General features: G+C 40.0%; 2 protein-coding genes across 30 annotated transcripts in view; one reads left to right on the top strand and one right to left on the bottom strand.

Annotated features, from left to right (window-relative positions):
• The window catches only part of ACTR8 (actin related protein 8), a 183108-nt gene that overhangs the window by 107894 nt on the left and 57395 nt on the right, over nucleotides 1-17819 (top strand). The window lies entirely within an intron of this gene.
• The window catches only part of CACNA1D (calcium voltage-gated channel subunit alpha1 D), a 194813-nt gene that overhangs the window by 45913 nt on the left and 131081 nt on the right, over nucleotides 1-17819 (bottom strand). For 8 of the 29 annotated variants that reach the window (XM_081185233.1, XM_081185231.1, XM_081185232.1 and 5 more), the window contains 10 exons: nucleotides 17732-17819; nucleotides 16525-16632; nucleotides 16293-16345; nucleotides 16051-16197; nucleotides 15433-15634; nucleotides 14898-15056; nucleotides 14514-14624; nucleotides 12485-12514; nucleotides 10280-10363; nucleotides 9879-9962 (listed from right to left, as the gene is read on the bottom strand). In XM_081185233.1, the coding sequence (XP_081041359.1) occupies nucleotides 9879-9962; nucleotides 10280-10363; nucleotides 12485-12514; nucleotides 14514-14624; nucleotides 14898-15056; nucleotides 15433-15634; nucleotides 16051-16197; nucleotides 16293-16345; nucleotides 16525-16632; nucleotides 17732-17819 (1066 nt within the window). The remainder of the gene's footprint in view (nucleotides 1-9878; nucleotides 9963-10279; nucleotides 10364-12484; nucleotides 12515-14513; nucleotides 14625-14897; nucleotides 15057-15432; nucleotides 15635-16050; nucleotides 16198-16292; nucleotides 16346-16524; nucleotides 16633-17731) is intronic. The other 21 variants (XM_081185237.1, XM_081185236.1, XM_081185227.1 and 18 more) reach the window with 5 other exon arrangements.

The raw sequence follows: 17819 nt of genomic DNA on the forward strand, positions 1-17819 counted from the left end.
GGATTCCCTCTTGGAATCCGATGGAGGCAGATTTCTTGCCTTTTGCAGAAACAGGTGCCTGCCATGTCTTTGTTAGAAGAGGTATTCCACAGCATGAGATGGGAGACACTCAACTTCTATTTCAAGGTAGCTGGTATTCTGAAACATGGGGAACCACTAACAGTGCTTCTCAGGAAGATCACTGACTGAGCTGGGATTTAAAGTGTCCTGGACCCAAATTGTTCAGGGCTTTGTATATTAACACGATAACCTTGAACTTGGTCTGGTAGCATATGAGTAGTCAGCACAAGTGTTCTAGCAGAGTTGTCACATACTGTGAGCTATCTGGCTCCATCAGCAATTTAGTCACTGCATCCTGCAACAGATGGAGCTTCCAGACCAGACCCAAGAGAGAGAACTAGGCCTTGTGCTCCTTGGAGGAATGGAAGGATAAAAATGTAATAAATCACAACTTCTCTCCTGAAAAAGAGATGGATGACCCACTTGAAAGATTGTTGCAATGTACATGAGATCTCCACCCTAGCTAAACTATTTCTCATTGGTCATGTGGGGACATAATATGGTGCTGGATTGTTCAGAAAAGGAAACAGTATTTGTAGCTGTACTTTGGTGCTTTTAAAAAAGAAAGAAAGGGGACACCACAAACAAAATAGTAACAGGAATGGAAAGAAATTGTTTGCATAAAGTAATTTGCATGCACTGCCAAGTGAATGGAACATTGTTAAGGAAATAACTGTGAAATGTTGACAGCGCATCTTTATGGTACAGTCTGATGCTGTGCACACAATTAAATTCATAGAGAATAAGGCTACCAAATGGCTACTAGTCTACCTCAAGGGTCAGAGGCAACATTCCTAGGAGCACCAGTCACAGGGGACAACAGCAGGAGAGGACTCTTGTGCTCACTGCCTGCTTGTGGGCTTCCCATAGGCTCTGGAATGCTTTCTCTACACAGCTGGAAACTATAAACCAAGCTGCTTATTTAGGCCTTTGGGCACTTGTGCCACTGTCTGAATATTGGGGGCATGCGGTTTTATTGTATTTTTTGGTGTGTTGTGCTAATTTCAATTGAGATTTCAGCGTTTAGTTGAATATTATCGTTCCCCATCCAGAGCTATCTGAGTATAGGGCAGGATATAGACAGACTAAAATAAAATAAACGGGCATCTGGTTGGCCACTGTGGGAAACAAGTTGCTAGGCATGCTTTTGGACAGGATGCCTTCCGCTGTCTGATCCAGTCGTGCTCTTAATGTGCTCTTATGAGTGCTCACTATCACTGTACGCATCATTACTTATTGCTAATCTTAAGAGAACAGAAGAATGGGAGTCAAGATATTGTGGTCAGATAGGCAAATCAATACAGGCAAGACAGGACAAGACAGAAATGCACAGACCACATAATCACGTATACAGAGAGTGGAGAGGTTAAGACTCACAAGACAGAGATAGCTGAGATATAAAAAAGGGCACTCAGCACTGTCAGTCAACTAAAGATACAGACAGACTCTTCTAAAGGCTCCACATGATTATGAAGTTACAGTATGACCTACTTATATCAACCACAGGCACTATTTGAGCAGACACACAGACCGCCAAAATATTGATTGAACATTGGCTGAAGCACATGAGGAACTGTCTCCTAACGTTTGTGCCTATGGAAGAAGAGGGCTACTAAATCTTATTTTAATAGTTTCTCAAATAAAGCATGCTCACTCTGCAACACAGATGTCCCATATGTTAAAAACCTTTGTTTATAAACTGCAGTTTAGCAGCCTCAAGTGAGCTAAAAACTAGCAGTGTTTTGCTTATCTTTAAATGTTTTAATACATTTAAAATAACACACACACACCTGAATATTACACTTTTACTCACATTTACTCAGAAAACAGGTTCACTATGTTTAGGAGTGTTTACTCCCAGGTAAGTATGGTTAGGACTGCAGCCTAATTAATAGGCAATAGTCCTTCTCAGGTGCCCATTTGAGCAAAAGGGATGATGGTGGCAGGAACACCTTAACCTATGTGTATTCATTACAAAAGCGCTCTTCAATCTTGGGTTCTCAGGTGTTGGACTACAACTGTCATCACCTGCCTGGGAATGATAGGAGTTGTAGTCCAACAACATTTGGGAACCCAAGGCTGAAGAACACTGCATTAAAATGCTTGAACAGGGACCCTGCATCATGCATGCTGTACCTTCCTTCTTACCTCTCACCACCTATTTTGCATCTGTAAATATTTTGTATATTTCATATACATATCGTAACTCTCAATACTAATTTCCTCAGTTTGCCTGCAGCAGTGGAGGCCACTATACTGGAATGTACTCAGTTTACTTTTTAATTTTGTATGCCTTCTTAAGAATGCTTGCCGTCCAATCATTAAGCTAGAAAAATGCAACTTGTGCTGCTGATAGAAGTAGTGTGACTCATGCAACACGTTGGCGAATCATCTGTCCAATCATTAAGGGCAAAACAAATATTTAAGAAACGTATCATCCTCAAACAAACAGTGGGACAGGTATTCAGGAGAATGACACAAAATCTTGTTTGTTTTCCTGCTTAAAAGAGGAACTTTTCTCTGTCTCTCCCAGTCATCACGTATCTCCTTTGGCTTTAAACGAAGCAGTCTTAATCATCTGTTTGTGGCAGCTAACCTGCAACTGCTGAGGACAGTGTTATGATGCCCAAGACATGGGATTGTTTGTTAAGAACAACACCATGAGAGTGCTGCTGCTGCTGCTGCTACTATCATGCTTAAGCATGCCCCATTCTAAACCCTTAATCTTCATATCTGGCTATTAGCGCTTTCTTCACAGATGATAGCAACCAACGATAGACTGAATACTAATGTAGCATTATACTGGATTATCCAGGGCTAGTAGAGCTGTATCATTCTCATTCCTTAAGAACTTCCTTCTTCTTCCCTAGGGTGAAACTGAGAGCCACCAATAGAAAACAGTGGAGAAATCCAAGACTATATAGCAGCGCGCGCACATGCACACAGCCAAACAGCAACAAAGACAGGAGCTCAGGCTTTTGGCAATCAGTGGGAACCTGGAAGTTCTATTTCCAGACTGGAGTGTGAGTTGCTATAAAGGTAAAGGTAAAGGTACCCCTGACCGTTAGGTCCAGTCACAGACGACTCTGGGGTTGTGGTGCTCATCTCACTCTATTGGCCGAGGGAACCAGCGTACAGTTTCCGAGTCATGTGGCCAGCATGACTAAGCTGCTTCTGGCGAACCAGAGCAGCACACGGAAACGCCGTTTACCTTCCCGCCGGAGTAGACTTTCTTATATCTATAGGTTTAATGTTATATTTATTCTTTAAGACCTGGAACCCCACAGGTTCATGTCAAACCATTGCTAAAAATGCCTTCTTTTTTTAATTAACGAACTAATATACTTCTGAGTACCTAAGAAATCACCTGCCTCTGCGGAAACTACTTCCATTTTGGGACGGTCCAGTTTCACTTCTAAACTGATGGCATCCAACCATCTGAATTTGCTATTAAGAGGGAATGATTGCAGTAGTTTATATTGCAACCATTATCGGGACCAGTCCACCCATGAGATAAGGCGAGGTAACTGCCTCATGCGGCAAGACTGACAGGAGCAGCAGATCCCAATGTAGATCTTTGTTCCCCCCTTGTTCCTGATATTGATCACCCCTCCCTGGTGGGTAGCGGGGCACCATTTTGTGGATCATCTCAGGTGCCAAATGTTTTGGGCTGGCCCTGATCATTATACAGTTACGATCCAAATAACCCTATTAACTTGAAAGGATTTGCTTTCTAAGGGCGCGGGGGGGGGGGGAATCACATTTCCATTAAAAAAATGGATTCAGAAATCTGAGCATTGAAAAAGAAAGTTTCTCCAGAACTGAGTTTACTGTTGGGGATTCAGGAAAAACGCCTTTTCTGGAGATGCCCTTAGCCACGTCAAGTCATGCTCACCTCCATCTTTATTCTAATTTCACACTATTTGTTTGCATCAGTCTGTCTGAAGAAACAATGGAATGTGTCTCTGGGGGCGAAGTCAAACTACTGCATTAGCAGCACTGAAGTGACCTCCCCAGGGCACAAGCCTGGGCAGAGTGTATGGAGGTCCTGGGCTGCCCAGATGGCAAGACCACCCCTCTCTTGGCCTCGCTGATGTGGTCCAAAGGAAAGGAAAGCAGTACGTTTGGCACCAGGTGGCTGCAGCAGTTGCAGGAAGGAGACATACAAGGTGCCTTCTAGCCACCATTTACCACAATAATAGTCCACTAAATCCTATATGGGTGGATATTTTATTTGGTTGTTTCAGATAACTGACACTCCTCCCTTCCACTTAAAACACAGCCTAATGTGACTTACAAAAGTGTTAAAAACAAGAAGTACAAAACACAAAAAATATAAAAGTAACAAAATAAATAAAATAATAAAAACCAAAATAAGGTAATGCTGCAGAGTTAAAGTCACTGAAAATATTACAAAGTGATTGTAAGATCAATGAACCAAGAAGAACACACACCCCAGCTTCAGTTGGTTTTGGTTTAGTATTCATGTGGTAATTAATTCTAGATAAAAATTACACAAGCACTCCAAAAAGAGCCACCCTTGTGATGAAACAGCACTCATGTGAGGGACGGTTGCACTTCTTCATGCCTACTCCTGCTTCTATTTAACAATCATTTAGTGCCAAAGTGAACTAGGTGCTTCTTAAGAAAAACGCCCCATATTCAACACTACTGGCTTGATGTTTTAGTGCAAAACTGGAAGGGCAGGAAATGAACAAAGCCAGTTACTTCCCCCCTATGTCAAAGAAGCATGAACCTTGCCCTCCATATTGCGCACAAATGACACTGGTCCTGTAGTCCTCTTTCCAACGCACTGTGGACAATTAGGGAGGGAAAAATAGAGGGCCACTGTAGTTAGCATTTAATTATATCTCACCACTCTGGGAATCAGAGATGCAATATAAAAATGCTATTTACATTAAAGCATTATCAATTAATTTGCTTCTTGGCATGTATGGACTGTAGTGGTTGGAAGTGTACTGGATACAGTCTCCCCAAAACTACCAGCTAGAGGTAGAAAGTCCTGTTAACTCAGTTTGTTCATGTTGCCTGTGGTTGTAACCCTGTGACCTCTGGGTGATGGGTGGCATGTAAATATAATTGCTCAATAATCTTCAGGAAACTTTTCAGGTGATAGCAATATGATTAGGTTTTCCTAAGCAAATTCCATCTGTTTACTTGAGACCCTGTTTCATTGTAAACATGTTTACTGCTTATGAAGTTCACTAGATAAGAGATATAAGAGAGCAGATAGTTGTCAGGACTTGTGAGAAAGCAAGGCAGCAATCACCTAGTCCTGAATACCACCACCTGGTCCTGACCAGTGAAGGAGCTGAAAGGAGGTGATCCGCAATTGCAGAAAACTTCAGATCAGTTGATACTTTCAGGACCTGGGAAAGACTTTTGGGATATGTTTGTTTGTTGTTCTGAGCAGCTTTAAGACTCTGCTCTTACTGGCTATGTACATCTTGCCCTAACCTCAACAACTACTAAGTCTGACAACTACTGACAGTGCACCCCTTCAGTGCTTTCTGTTAGCAGTCCATCAAACAGGCAAAGTAAATGGCATTTGTTTTTTTAAAAAATCAACCTATTCTTTCTTCTACACCACCATGACTGAAGCTTTTTAAAAAATCAAGCAGTGTAACACAAAGTGAACATGCTCTTGAGGAACCCCGCAATAGCCATCCAAATTGTTTCTTACCCTTGACATGCTAAAATTGAGAACATTACAATCCTTACAGGGCCAAGGCGTCTGAATGTCCCAAAATGGCATTTCAGAAATCTTCCAACTAATTTCTTTCAAGTGAGGTGAAAGTTTGGAGGTTATTTATAGTACATATGTATAGAAGTGTAGCACAATTAAGGCCCACTAGGATATCCAAGGGGAAATGGTACGAAATAGGCCCTTCAATTAATAATTATATAGTTGGTCTCCAGAATGTAATGTTCACGAATAACTTACATGTCTGAGTGAGATGGAACCATTTAGATGACTAGAGTCGGTCAGGGGTTTTGTGTACAATGTGGCATTTCCTTTAGACGAAATGTGAGCAAATATACAAAGATATGTTATGGCCTTTAACAGACCTTTTGATCTGTAAACTCTTATACCGTATATATTCACTTGCCTTTAAAAATTTCTAAAAGTAAAATGAACATGAAAACCAGTTAAAACAACACAACAGAAATGCATGAAATTCAGCAGTATCGCAATACAGCACAATATTTGAACTATAATTCTCACAACACACCTATTCCTGCAGGCTTTGGTTCAGAATGGCGTAGTGGCTAAAATGCTGGGTTTACATGTGGGGAACCCCAACTGGTCTAGAAGTTCATTGCAGAGCAAGTACCGTATTTTTTGCACCATAACACTCACTTTTTTCCTCCTAGAAAGTAAGGGGAAATGTCTGTGCGTGTTATGGTGGAAATGCCTATGGGTGGCATGCCTACGGATTTTCCTCCTCTAAAAACTACATGCGTGTTATGGTCGGGTGCGTGTTATAGAGCGAAAAATACGGTAGCTCTCTCTTAGCATAACATATCTGACGGGCTACTGTAAGGTTAAGGTACCCATCCCTGTGTTCATTGAAACAAATGCAACAATAAACATTGAAGTGGAGTTTCAAGACATTTTCTAGGCTTTTGAGTGTATCCTATAGCAGTTTCTTGTCCCTCTCCTCCCCAAAGTTTCTCTGGAAGCTTGGTGAACTTCATTTCCTAATCCTAGAGTATCACAAATATTATAAGACTGACACATATTCGCAATGTTACAATAGAGTAGAATAGAATAGTATTTAAGAAGTCCAAGTTGCTCACGTGTATAAATGTGTCAAAATGGTTCTTGTACAAATGACTATTGATATTATATTGATATAGCAAATGTTGCCATCCTGCAAATTGTTGTCACCATCTTGTTTATGGGCCTAGAGCTACTTCCAGTTCAAAGAATGCACCACCATGGAGACATTGCTTTCACATAAGAAGCATGCAGTTAGGCAAATTTAAAGATGACAGCTGGTACTCGAGACACTGAAAGGAAATTCAAATGGTACCTTATTTTAAATGGGATGTGTTTTGTGGTCTTGCATGCTCATGCATCATCCCTAGTTCCTTGCCTCACAGTAGAAAGTAATTTTGGTCCCACTAGAAAAGCTCATAAATTTGTATCGTGGATTTCTCTGAATCCACTATTTGACCCTCTCTTTCAAAAGAGGGAGGCAAAACAAATTCAGAGAAATCCACGCTAATTCAGATTAATATGGTATTTAGCCAAGTTGTTTGATGCTTCTGGAGAGCCAGTGTGCTGAACTCAATTGTATGTCAGGATGCAGGTCAGAGAAACCTGGTTAGCTTCAAATCTCATTGGCTAACTTCGGCCCAATCATCTTCTCTCACACTACCCAACCTACAGGGATGCTGAATGAGAATAAAACAGGAAAAGGCAAACCATTTACACCAATCTGAGTTCCTTGGAAGGATGATGGGATAAAAATGTAATAAATATTTTTACCCAGAGAGGGTGGTGCATACGTGTGCATGAGCCCAATGCTCTACATACCAAGTTCAGAAACTAATGCCTAACCAGCCTCCTCCTCATTTTTAAAACAAGTTAAGGAATAAGGATAAGTTAAAAATTATTAGGCATGGATCTGGTCATTACTCTGGTGAGGAGTATTAATCTATTCCTGTCCCAATATATATGACAAGGTTTTAGGCCCTCATTACAGAGGATTTCAGTCATTACTGGATTAAGAAAACATCAAAGAGAAGGCACATTGCTTGTTTAAAATAGCATTTTAAGGTTAGAGTAAAAATAGTGTATAATTTAATTGGGGGGTGGTATTTGAAAATATTAAACTTTAATTTTAAAGTCTTCTTGGCCACTCTCAAGAACGGCATTTTTCTAGGATTATAAATAACCTGACATTATTAGCTTTAAAAGAAGAAGACACGGATTATTATAGATGTTATTAGTACACAGTGTGAAAGTATCTATTCATTGCAAGTCAAATGTGTAAACTACAATATATGTTAAGCTGTCAGCTCTGTTTACAGTAGGCAGCCCAGTTCTTAAAGAAACTGGATATGGTTTCAAGGAAAGTATTTTTTGCATAGGGTTGAGCATCAGAGTATGTGCTATTCCGAATTAGTTATGTTTTGGGCTTAAGTATTGCTTGGTGAACTAATCTTTATGTGCCCCCTGAATGCAAAAACACAGAGCAAGCAAAAATCAAAAATATTTCATTTTATTACATCTGGAAGTCCAGGTTTTGAATCTGGAGCAACTTTTCTTCTAAATGAGGAATGTGCAAATAGAAAGGGAGGAATCCAACATCACATTCTTCTGATTGTTCTATCAGCAGAAGTTTTAAGCTTGCCAGACAAAATGATCCCCACTCCCCTCTCATGCAAGCTGTTCTGGGGGTTCTCCAAACCCACCCCAGTTCTTTGCTTCATCTGTGGCCACTAACCTTTACCAGCTGATAATCAGTGACGGGACTTTCTGGGCCCTACTTTCACTGTCCCCTTTTCTTCAATATTTAGAGGCCACAGAGCAGTAGAATGTGCCAAGATCTGTGTATATCTCAAGGGCAAAGAGGAGAATCTGTTCAATCAAAGTTTCATTCAGATGAGAAACCCTCATGTGTGAGATATATGCATGAAAATAAAAATTTGGTGGTATCTGTGTGCTTTCTTGTGAACACTGTACTCCAGAAAGCCAGAGGACAGTATTTCTATGGGACAATAACACATGGCATCTGCTAGGTATTAAGATTCAAGAATCAATTTTGAAAGTCTTCTTCCATGAGTTGGAAGGATGGCCCCCTGAATTCTAAGCCTCTTGTACTTGTGGAAGTTCCCTATGTGTTTTAGAACCCTGGAAAATTAGAGTTCTAAAATGTGTGGGAAGGCTCCAACGATCAAGGAAGTTTCCCAATTCAGACCTTTGTCCTCTAATTTACAGAGAACAACAAGAACAGTGAATTCATTTAAGTCTGAAGAGGGTTTAAGATTTCAAAAAATCTCCAGAACCCTGAACTCAGAGATGATGGAAGAGAATGATTATTTATCTGTGCAAGTGAATGTCTAAGAAGGGGAAACCCACTAATTTGGAAACTGCTTGAATCCTGTTGTACTTGAATAAAATCTTTCGTGGAGCTCTATAACCCTCAGGAAATGGGAACTATCTACCTCCTAATGGAAATATGGAGACTGTTTCCTTTGGGAGAAGTGGAATAAGGTATTTGGAGGCAGGGCAGCAAGCAGCAGCTCTATGTGCTTAGCAACATCTCCAAAAAAATAACTTAAAAATACACTACAATTGCATCGCAGACATGGCCAATAAAGTGAATTCTCCAAAAGCAATGGAGGTTCCCCAGTTGCTTACACTAATCAGGTCTAGGCAACCTATGAGTCATCAAATCAAATTCAGCCCCTCAGCCATTTATTTTTAATCCCAGGCAGGGAACAAAGCAGGAAGTTCACTCAGCCCCAATCCAGCTACTATTTGTAGTTGGTCAACTATGAAACACCGGAGAATCAACAGGTTGTACAGGTCTGAATTTCCTTTAGACACCTTTGTAATACGATGGCCTTGAATTCATTCTGTCTTAGCTTTTGTGCATCTGTCAGCAGTCATCGCTGTGTTAATGACAGAACCATGCTTCACACAGTACTAAAACAATTCACTCCTCGGAAACAAAACAAAAAGGGGTGTTGGGATTCATGGATCGTTAATTTTATTTCTACTTTTCTATTCTATTCTGACGGACAGCAATTACTTTGTAGTGGGGTGAATGGTGGTTACTTACATTAACTTCTGTTATAGCAATATCAACGACGCTACCAACAACAATTAAGGCATCAAAAGTGTTCCATGCATCAGTGAAATAGTGCTGTTAGGACAAGCATTCAGTAGCACGAGAAAACAGAAACAGAAAAGAAAGAGAAGAAAAAGGACAGTGTTATAACACAGAAACACAATCTGAGCTTCCGCAATGCACCAGTACTGCATTTTTCACCTCAAGTCTGAGAAAATGGGAAGCCAACAGCAGCTAGTTGTTTTCCTAAATTGCCATAGCTGAACTATGAATGGCTTGCATTCAGTTTAGAAATATATCCAAATTCTGTGACTTGTCCAGATAATAGAAATAAGTAGGAAAACAGAAAAGAGAGAAGTGGGACTGAAGGGGTTTGGCTGGGGTATACTCACATCGGCTTCACTGAGAACGATGTCTACTATGCTGCCAATAACGACGAGGGAGTCAAACGAGTTCCAGGCATCACTAAAATAGCCCTGAACAGAGCAGGCAGGGTGCAAACGTTTGTGATTACACATGAAATGTCAAAATATTTGCATACTTCTGTTTAGTTTTTTCATAAACAGAAATTACTTCAAACAAAAATCCATGGTGTCATGAGAAAAACAAAACAATATTGTCTACTGAAGGAAAGGCTGATATGTGACATGATTTGATCCCCACATGCTGACAGGAATCTGAAGAGCACTGAATCTGTGAGAATGTAAACAGGTTTGTACAGGACAGGGTGGAAATTGGATCCTGTTGGTGTGTCTGATTAGGCCCACAGGCCAGATGTTCCATACCCCTGCCCTCAGAGAAGTCCACTTTACAATCCTTTTCCAAAGGGTAAAAGGCTGGAAACTATACTACAACTTAGGGTGGCTATTCTGTTCTCCTAAACTACTGGGGCTAGAGATAGGCAGATTAATCTATTCCCACTCTGCGACAATTTCACACGGGCTTATTCATAAATCCATTCCATCTGCCTTCTGCATTATTCTGTGATTAATTTTTTAATGAAATATTTAAATGCATTTACACTTCTAAATGTATTTTAGGCCAAAATACACGGGTTTTTTTTTGGGGGGGGTACATTTTTTGAACCAAGCAGTGGATTACAAAATTTGTATAAGTGCACAATCCCAGGGGCTCATTTGATTTTAATCCACACATTAGGTCCAGAGTGTGCATACCATGTCAGTTTGCACCGGAAATGACAGAAATCAAATTCCTATAGCATGCCTATTTGGGGGAAAAGCTGACCCTTGGGCAGCAGCAAGATCAGTCGGTTGCAAATTGCCTCCCCCAGGTTTCTTGTACAGGATGTCCTTCAATATTCTGATGCATCACCACTATTGTTTGGGGGGGGGGGAACCCTGTAGGCATGAGCTGTGAAAAAGCTAAAATTACAGCACTCAGAAGATTTAGGGGAGAAGGGAATGTAAATGTGTGCTTCTACGAGTTGAGAAAGCTAACATAGTACTGAAAATCAAAAGATCAGCAGAGTAGCATTGAAACACATGTGTGGGATAAAGTAGGGTAGCCAACCCAAAATTGCACCACTCATATGCAGATGGTTTTGGTAGCTATATGATTAAGATTCCTTAAGAAGCGCTTGAAAATGAACCAAGTCAATTTGAAATGGAAAAAGATGGTGCTCAGAACAGAAACACTGTGACATAATGGTGAAAGGCAAGACAGACTACATAAAGCTAATGGGCAGCATTTAAGCCCCTTGCTAGTTTTAAGCTACTTGTGTGTGCTTATTGAGAAATATTTTTAAAACAGCTTTGAAACAGTTCTGCTCTGTACTATTAGTGTACCTTTTAATCTCAAATTTGGGAAGGAAAATAAAAACAAACAAACCAGCATAACTAGCACTTCCAGACTTTATTACTTGGGTTATTCCAAACCACCAGATATTTCTGAAGACTCATTTGTTCAATGAAATCTCTAAAGGGTATGGAGTTTTATTATCAGGTTCTTTCCTGATAATCCCATGATTATCCCATGAAGAGAGGGCCTATTTCTTTGTAATTTCACATTCTGTTCTTACAATATTAGCATAAAAAAGAATTTCAAGCATTATAAAGCATTGTGAGCCATGTTTCTATTAGAATCATAGCTTTGGAACTCATTGGTTTGGGTCCTATGTGACAACTTTCAAGTATTTGAAGATAACCATGGACAGGAATCAGACACCCCTGAAGAAATGCTGATGGGCTGAAAACCTTCCCCTCAAGCAGATCATCAGTTGCTGAGCAGGAGGCAATTAGAAGACCCTATCATTGTGGTGTGAGAGTCTTGTGCAGACTTTCTACTTGGAAGGAATGAGTCCAATGGAGATACTATGAGAACTGCCAGAATATTGGAACAACATGTCACATATCAATCTCTTAAGGCAAACCTTTCCTGTCAGCGTGTACAAATATTGTCCCCAGCAATGTGCAAAGCCAAAGCAAGCAAACATAAATAAATAGATAACACTAAGAAAAGAAATAAAGATGACTCTGGAAAAGGGAGAATGCAATATATGGACAAGTCACAGCAAGTATACTTGCATCACACATCTCACAGCTTTCATCACTGCAAAAACCCAATGTACATCTACTTACTAGGTATCTTTTCTTTTTTGGCACACAAATCTGATTCAAAATGGCAAAAGGAAACAATTCCATATCTAATTAGGCAACAGTTGTCTTTCATGAAATTATACATCTAACATTAGTTTCAGCTGGCATTAAAACACCTTTATTTGCAAATTTCTCATCACCAATTCAGAACGGTCAAGCACTGCGCATGGTATGGATGTTCTGTAGTTGGATCGCCTGATCAGGACCAGCCCAAGAGGTGAAGGACAAGATGGCACCCTCCCTCCCATTTCACATACGAAAGCCAACCAAACTGATAGTTTAATCTTACTTCAATGCTGTCAGCAGCAGAACATCCTCCACTGCACCTGAGGAAAGCAGGCTAGCTTAAGGAAAGCAGAGCAGGTTTCATGGCTCTGCCCTTCAACAGGTCCTCACCCATCTTTGCCCCTTGCCTTTGACGCCTGAAGTGACCACCTCTTCTAACAGTAAGACTAGCCTATGCTCCTGATGCTGTTTAATTTCTCCAAAACCAGGCATGGCCCCTTCAATTTAGTTTAGGACTACAGTGAGGGGCACTGACCCTCTGCCTTTGCACTACTGCCTTCACCTAAACTACCCCTTCCAAAGCTGGTATCAGCTGCAGAGGGGAAAATTTAACAGACTTAAGAGTTTAATCCATACAGTTCTCTTTCACAGCTAAGAGCACCTTGGGGGAAGGGGGATACTGGCTAGTAATCAATGTGGGGAGGAACCCCACCCTTATCCAAATTACCCCTTCCCCCAGATGCTTTTAATAAAATAAGAGGATGTTCCAACAATGGAACTTCCACGAACACGTAGGCTGACTCCTTTCTGCAGGGAGAAGAGTATCGATGCAGCACGCTATTGTTCTCCAAAAAAAGAGGAAGATGCTTTTTATTTATTTTTTGCCTTCCAAGAAAAAACAGCATTTTAAGTCAGGGTGGGGAGGCCAAGGCTCAAAGGCCAGATGCAGCCTGTGGCTCCCATCCTTCCACCTGCCATGTAGAGTTATTTTCGGGAGCTTCACAGCTGGGGAAGGAAGGCTTAGCCTTCCCCATGCACTGTAACTTTCTAGGAATATGCCCTACACACTGCAAGTAGATGTGTGTGGTGGGAAATTCCTCTAAGAACTAATAGAAGGTACAGTATTTTTAAGTCTAAATGTGTACGGGTGGGAGGTGGGAGTGAGAGGCTGGAACTGTGCATGACAAAACAGGTGTGTGAGTGAGTCAGTGAGAGGATGGATGGATGTGTGTTGTGTGCAAGTGTGGTTTGTGTATGTGGGCTTGCCACACCCACTTTGGTCTTGACCACAACCAGTTCTGGAATGTGGCTCTCAGGCTGCAAAAGCTCACTGCAAGGCCACAGGCACAAGAAAATGGTTGAAATTAGATCGTACATAAGAAATCTACATCAAAATTATAAAATTAACAAATTCTGAATTTTAAAAAAAGTTTTGGTTTCAAACTCAGGTTTATATAAAGTGCTCACCATTGCTCAAACCTGCTTGTGTCTTTGAAAATGTTTACTAACAGCTGTCAAAAGAACCAATTTGTAAATACTTGTGTGTTCAAGCAGCTTTAATTTTGACCATTTATGTGACAGTGGTTTGTGATATTATGCTACTAAAGTGGTCAAGTGTGCTAGCTAATCCATAGTATTTATTTATCCTTAGTATTGTCTACAAAAGTTCATGAATAATTGTTGTGTTGTGTGTGTACAATTTAAGGTGGTGGGAGAATACTTTTCCGCTCTAGAAAGGAATGATTTAGAAAGAGGGGATTTAACAGCAATATACTCCTGACCGCATCTATTGCTCAGCAACCATTTAAAAAACATTTCTACGTCTCATTTCCTGCAGTTGCATGCACAGCATTATCAGATGGAATAGTTCTGTGAAGATTTCTCTGATACTTTACCACGAAATCTTGTTTGCTATTTGTCTCTTTAATCAGAAAAAACATGTGGTTTTAAGAGAACTGATCCAAAGGCATAACTAATCCTAACTAAACAATGCAAATTCTCTTACCTTGGGCTTAAATGCAATGAGTTTCAGAAACATTTCAACAGTAAACACTGCAGTAAAAACCATATTTAGAATATCCATTGCATCATTAAAAGGTTTAGACTGCCCATAGTGCTGCAAATGAAACAGATGAGAAGACTATTCAGAATATTTGTAGGCAGTAAATAAAAACAAAAACAAAAAACAACCCTTAGTTCTTTTCATAATCTTGAACTAATGAATGTTCTTGTGCCTTTAACACCTGCACAAGGCTTCATCCTTAAATTATACAAGCAATTAGAATTCTGAATTATAATTAAGTCTACTGCAAAGTGGCTTAACATTAGTTTACATTACAGTTTCCATGTGATGTCTCTGTGAGTAATTGGCAGTTTGTTCAATTCCTACCTGCATAGCCAAGCATAGTGTGTTCAGCATGATGAGGACAAACATGATGTATTCAAAGACAGTAGAGTTCACCATATACCAGAATTTGTATTGGTATGGGTTTTTTGGAATGTATCTACGCAAAGGTCGAGCTTTCAAAGCATATTCCACACACTGACGCTATAAAAGGCAGAAATTTCAAACATAGCAGTGAGGGTCACAATTTAACTGGAAATAACATCACAACAAGCTTCACATCAGAGAAGTAACCTAAGATACCTCCAATATATGCGGGCTACCTCACATGTGGAGGAGTTTCCTATTTCTGAAACAATTTATTTATGAAAGAAAGACATGAATGTGTAGTATGGCCATGGTTAACTTTTCAGTTGCCTAAGTCTGCATGCTGCACTCTACCACTATCCAATGATTGTTCATGAGGAAATTTACTCTTTAATAGAAATAAGTAAAATGGAAGAGCATCCTCTTCTGAAACAACAGATACTAGACGTCGGTTTCCATGTTAATAACATTTTAACAGGGTATTCTTTATTACCTGATTTTTGTCCAGTTCACAGTTCTTGTATTCTTGTTCTCCCTGTTCTTGAAATGTAACGATGACAAAACCAACAAATATGTTCATCATGAAGAAAGCAATAATGATGATGTAGATGATAAAGAAAATAGAGATCTCCACTCTGTAATTGTAGATTGGACCTATGTTCTCTCCATTTGAATCTATAGCTTTATACAGAAGCCTGCATATTTTTTATAAAAAAAAATAGAAAGAAGGTGATTTAAAGTAAAGAAGACTGAAAGTGTTAATTCTAGTTGCAACTGGCAGGTGGGAACTATGAAACAAGACTATTGTATTTACACGTTTTGCAAAAGTTTCACCTAATTTATATTAAAAATGCAGAGGTTTCGATTTATTTATTTTAAAGCTTTATTTAAAGACTAAATTATCTATTTGGAAAATCATCAGGAAATTTCACTGATCTTCCTAAGTGGGGAAAAAACCTAAGACATGTCCTCACTTCCCATTACCTTCAGTGAGAGTCAAGGATCCTAGTCCTTCCAAAAGTATCATGCCGAAAGGAAGATGGTGTCCAACATAAGCAGCTGCTCACTATTTAAAAATAGCAGCAAAGACCTTCATAAATGGTATACTTACGCAGGCCATCCTTCAAAAGTAGAAACCGTAAAAAGAGCCATCATAGCAGTAAGCACGTTGTCAAAGTTGAAATCACTGTTCTGCCATACTCTCTCCCTCACCATTGGGCTCTCCACATCTCCATCTTTATAAACAATAAATATTCCCCTACAGGAGGAAAAAGCAGATAGCTACTGTGGAAATGCAATGCTTTTTTTAAAAAAACCACCAATTCAGGCAGATTAAGAGGAAAACGTTCGTACCGACATTCCACTGGGTTTTGTTTTGCTTCATCTGTGCACCGATAGAACTTTCCCTATGGATAAAACAGAACATGGAAGTAGAATCCATGGCACAGAACCATTAACTATTCTTATCTTTTTTTACATGCATCTCTACTGGAGTTCAACAAGGCTTGCAAAGAATAATTTACTAGTGCAGTTCTCTGGAATTGCTAGGTTTGAGGCGGGAGCAGGGTTGGAATTCTCTTCTTACCTTAAAGAGCTGGACTCCAATACATGCAAACATGAACTGGAGCAGAGTTGTAACAATCATGATATTACCAATAGTCCGAATAGCGACAAAGACACACTGAACAACATGCTGTGGGGAAGTCAAGAAAATAAAGGGTCAGTGCAATTTTCGTTGGGTGTTTTCATCATCATGCTCAATGAACTTGCATTTCATTAATTATTGTTTACAATGCACGTCATAGAATCATAGCATTATGGAGTTGGAAGGGACCACAAGGGTCATCTAGTCCAGCCCCCTGCAATGCAGGAATCTTTTGCACAACATGGGGCCCGAACCCATGACCCTGAGATTAAGCATCTCATGCTTTACCGACTGAGCTCAGAACTAAGGGCCACTTGCTCCTAGATAAATGTGTATACGATTGCAGCCTAGCAAATTAAGAGATCTCATTGGCATTCCATACAATGCTCTTTCAATTTCATCCTCAGAATTTGTAAGCAATAAGGAGCAGCATCTTAAAGGGTGATCACACTGCTCTTTGTAGTGTTGCTATCCCTACTAGGCAATCTGAAACAGCTTCACTAGAAGCTAGCAGTGTGATCCTAGAAATGCCAACACAAAAGCAAGCCCTATTGAGTTTAGTGGGACTGACTCCCATAAAAATGTATAGGTTTGCAGTCACAAACCTTTACAACTAGAGCAGATGGAAAAGGTTTTCTGTTCCCTAAGCTGTCTCAGTGTAAATATTTCTGTTGCTCTGGGGCAAGGAAGAAGGTGGGCAAGGAATTTGATAGGACCAGATCCAGGGGAAACGTGGAATAACAAGCAGCATACCACTCAGAGGAAAATGGGAAGCAGAAACCCTCTGTGATGCATGATGGCTACGAAGGAAACCCCATTAGGGTTTGGGGGAAGGCACACTATTTAACAATAAAGGAGAGGGTCTTTTCAGCAGTGGTACCCAGTTTATGGAATAGCTTTCCTAAAGATGCCTGCCTTGCACTTACATGGCAACCAGTACACATTTTGGTGTATGTAAATGAATAAAATGTTGCTGAAAAGCAGTTGCTGAAAAGCAGTTTTATTCTAGGAAGCATAAACATTGGCTCCAAAGCCCCCATGACTTATTCATGTTTCTAACATTAATTAATGTTTCTAATGGTAAATGCCAACTAATGTTTCTAATGTTATTTGTTTGTAATTCAGAAAAGAAAATTCAGATAACAACCTTAAGTCCTTTTGCTCTGTTTATAGCCCTTAAGGGTCTTAAGACCCTTAAAACTCTCAGAATCTTCACAACTGAAATGGCGCTTGAT

The sequence above is a fragment of the Podarcis bocagei genome, assembly GCF_964188305.1.
Source record: "Podarcis bocagei genome assembly, chromosome: 2".
Classification (NCBI taxonomy): domain Eukaryota; kingdom Metazoa; phylum Chordata; class Lepidosauria; order Squamata; family Lacertidae; genus Podarcis; species Podarcis bocagei.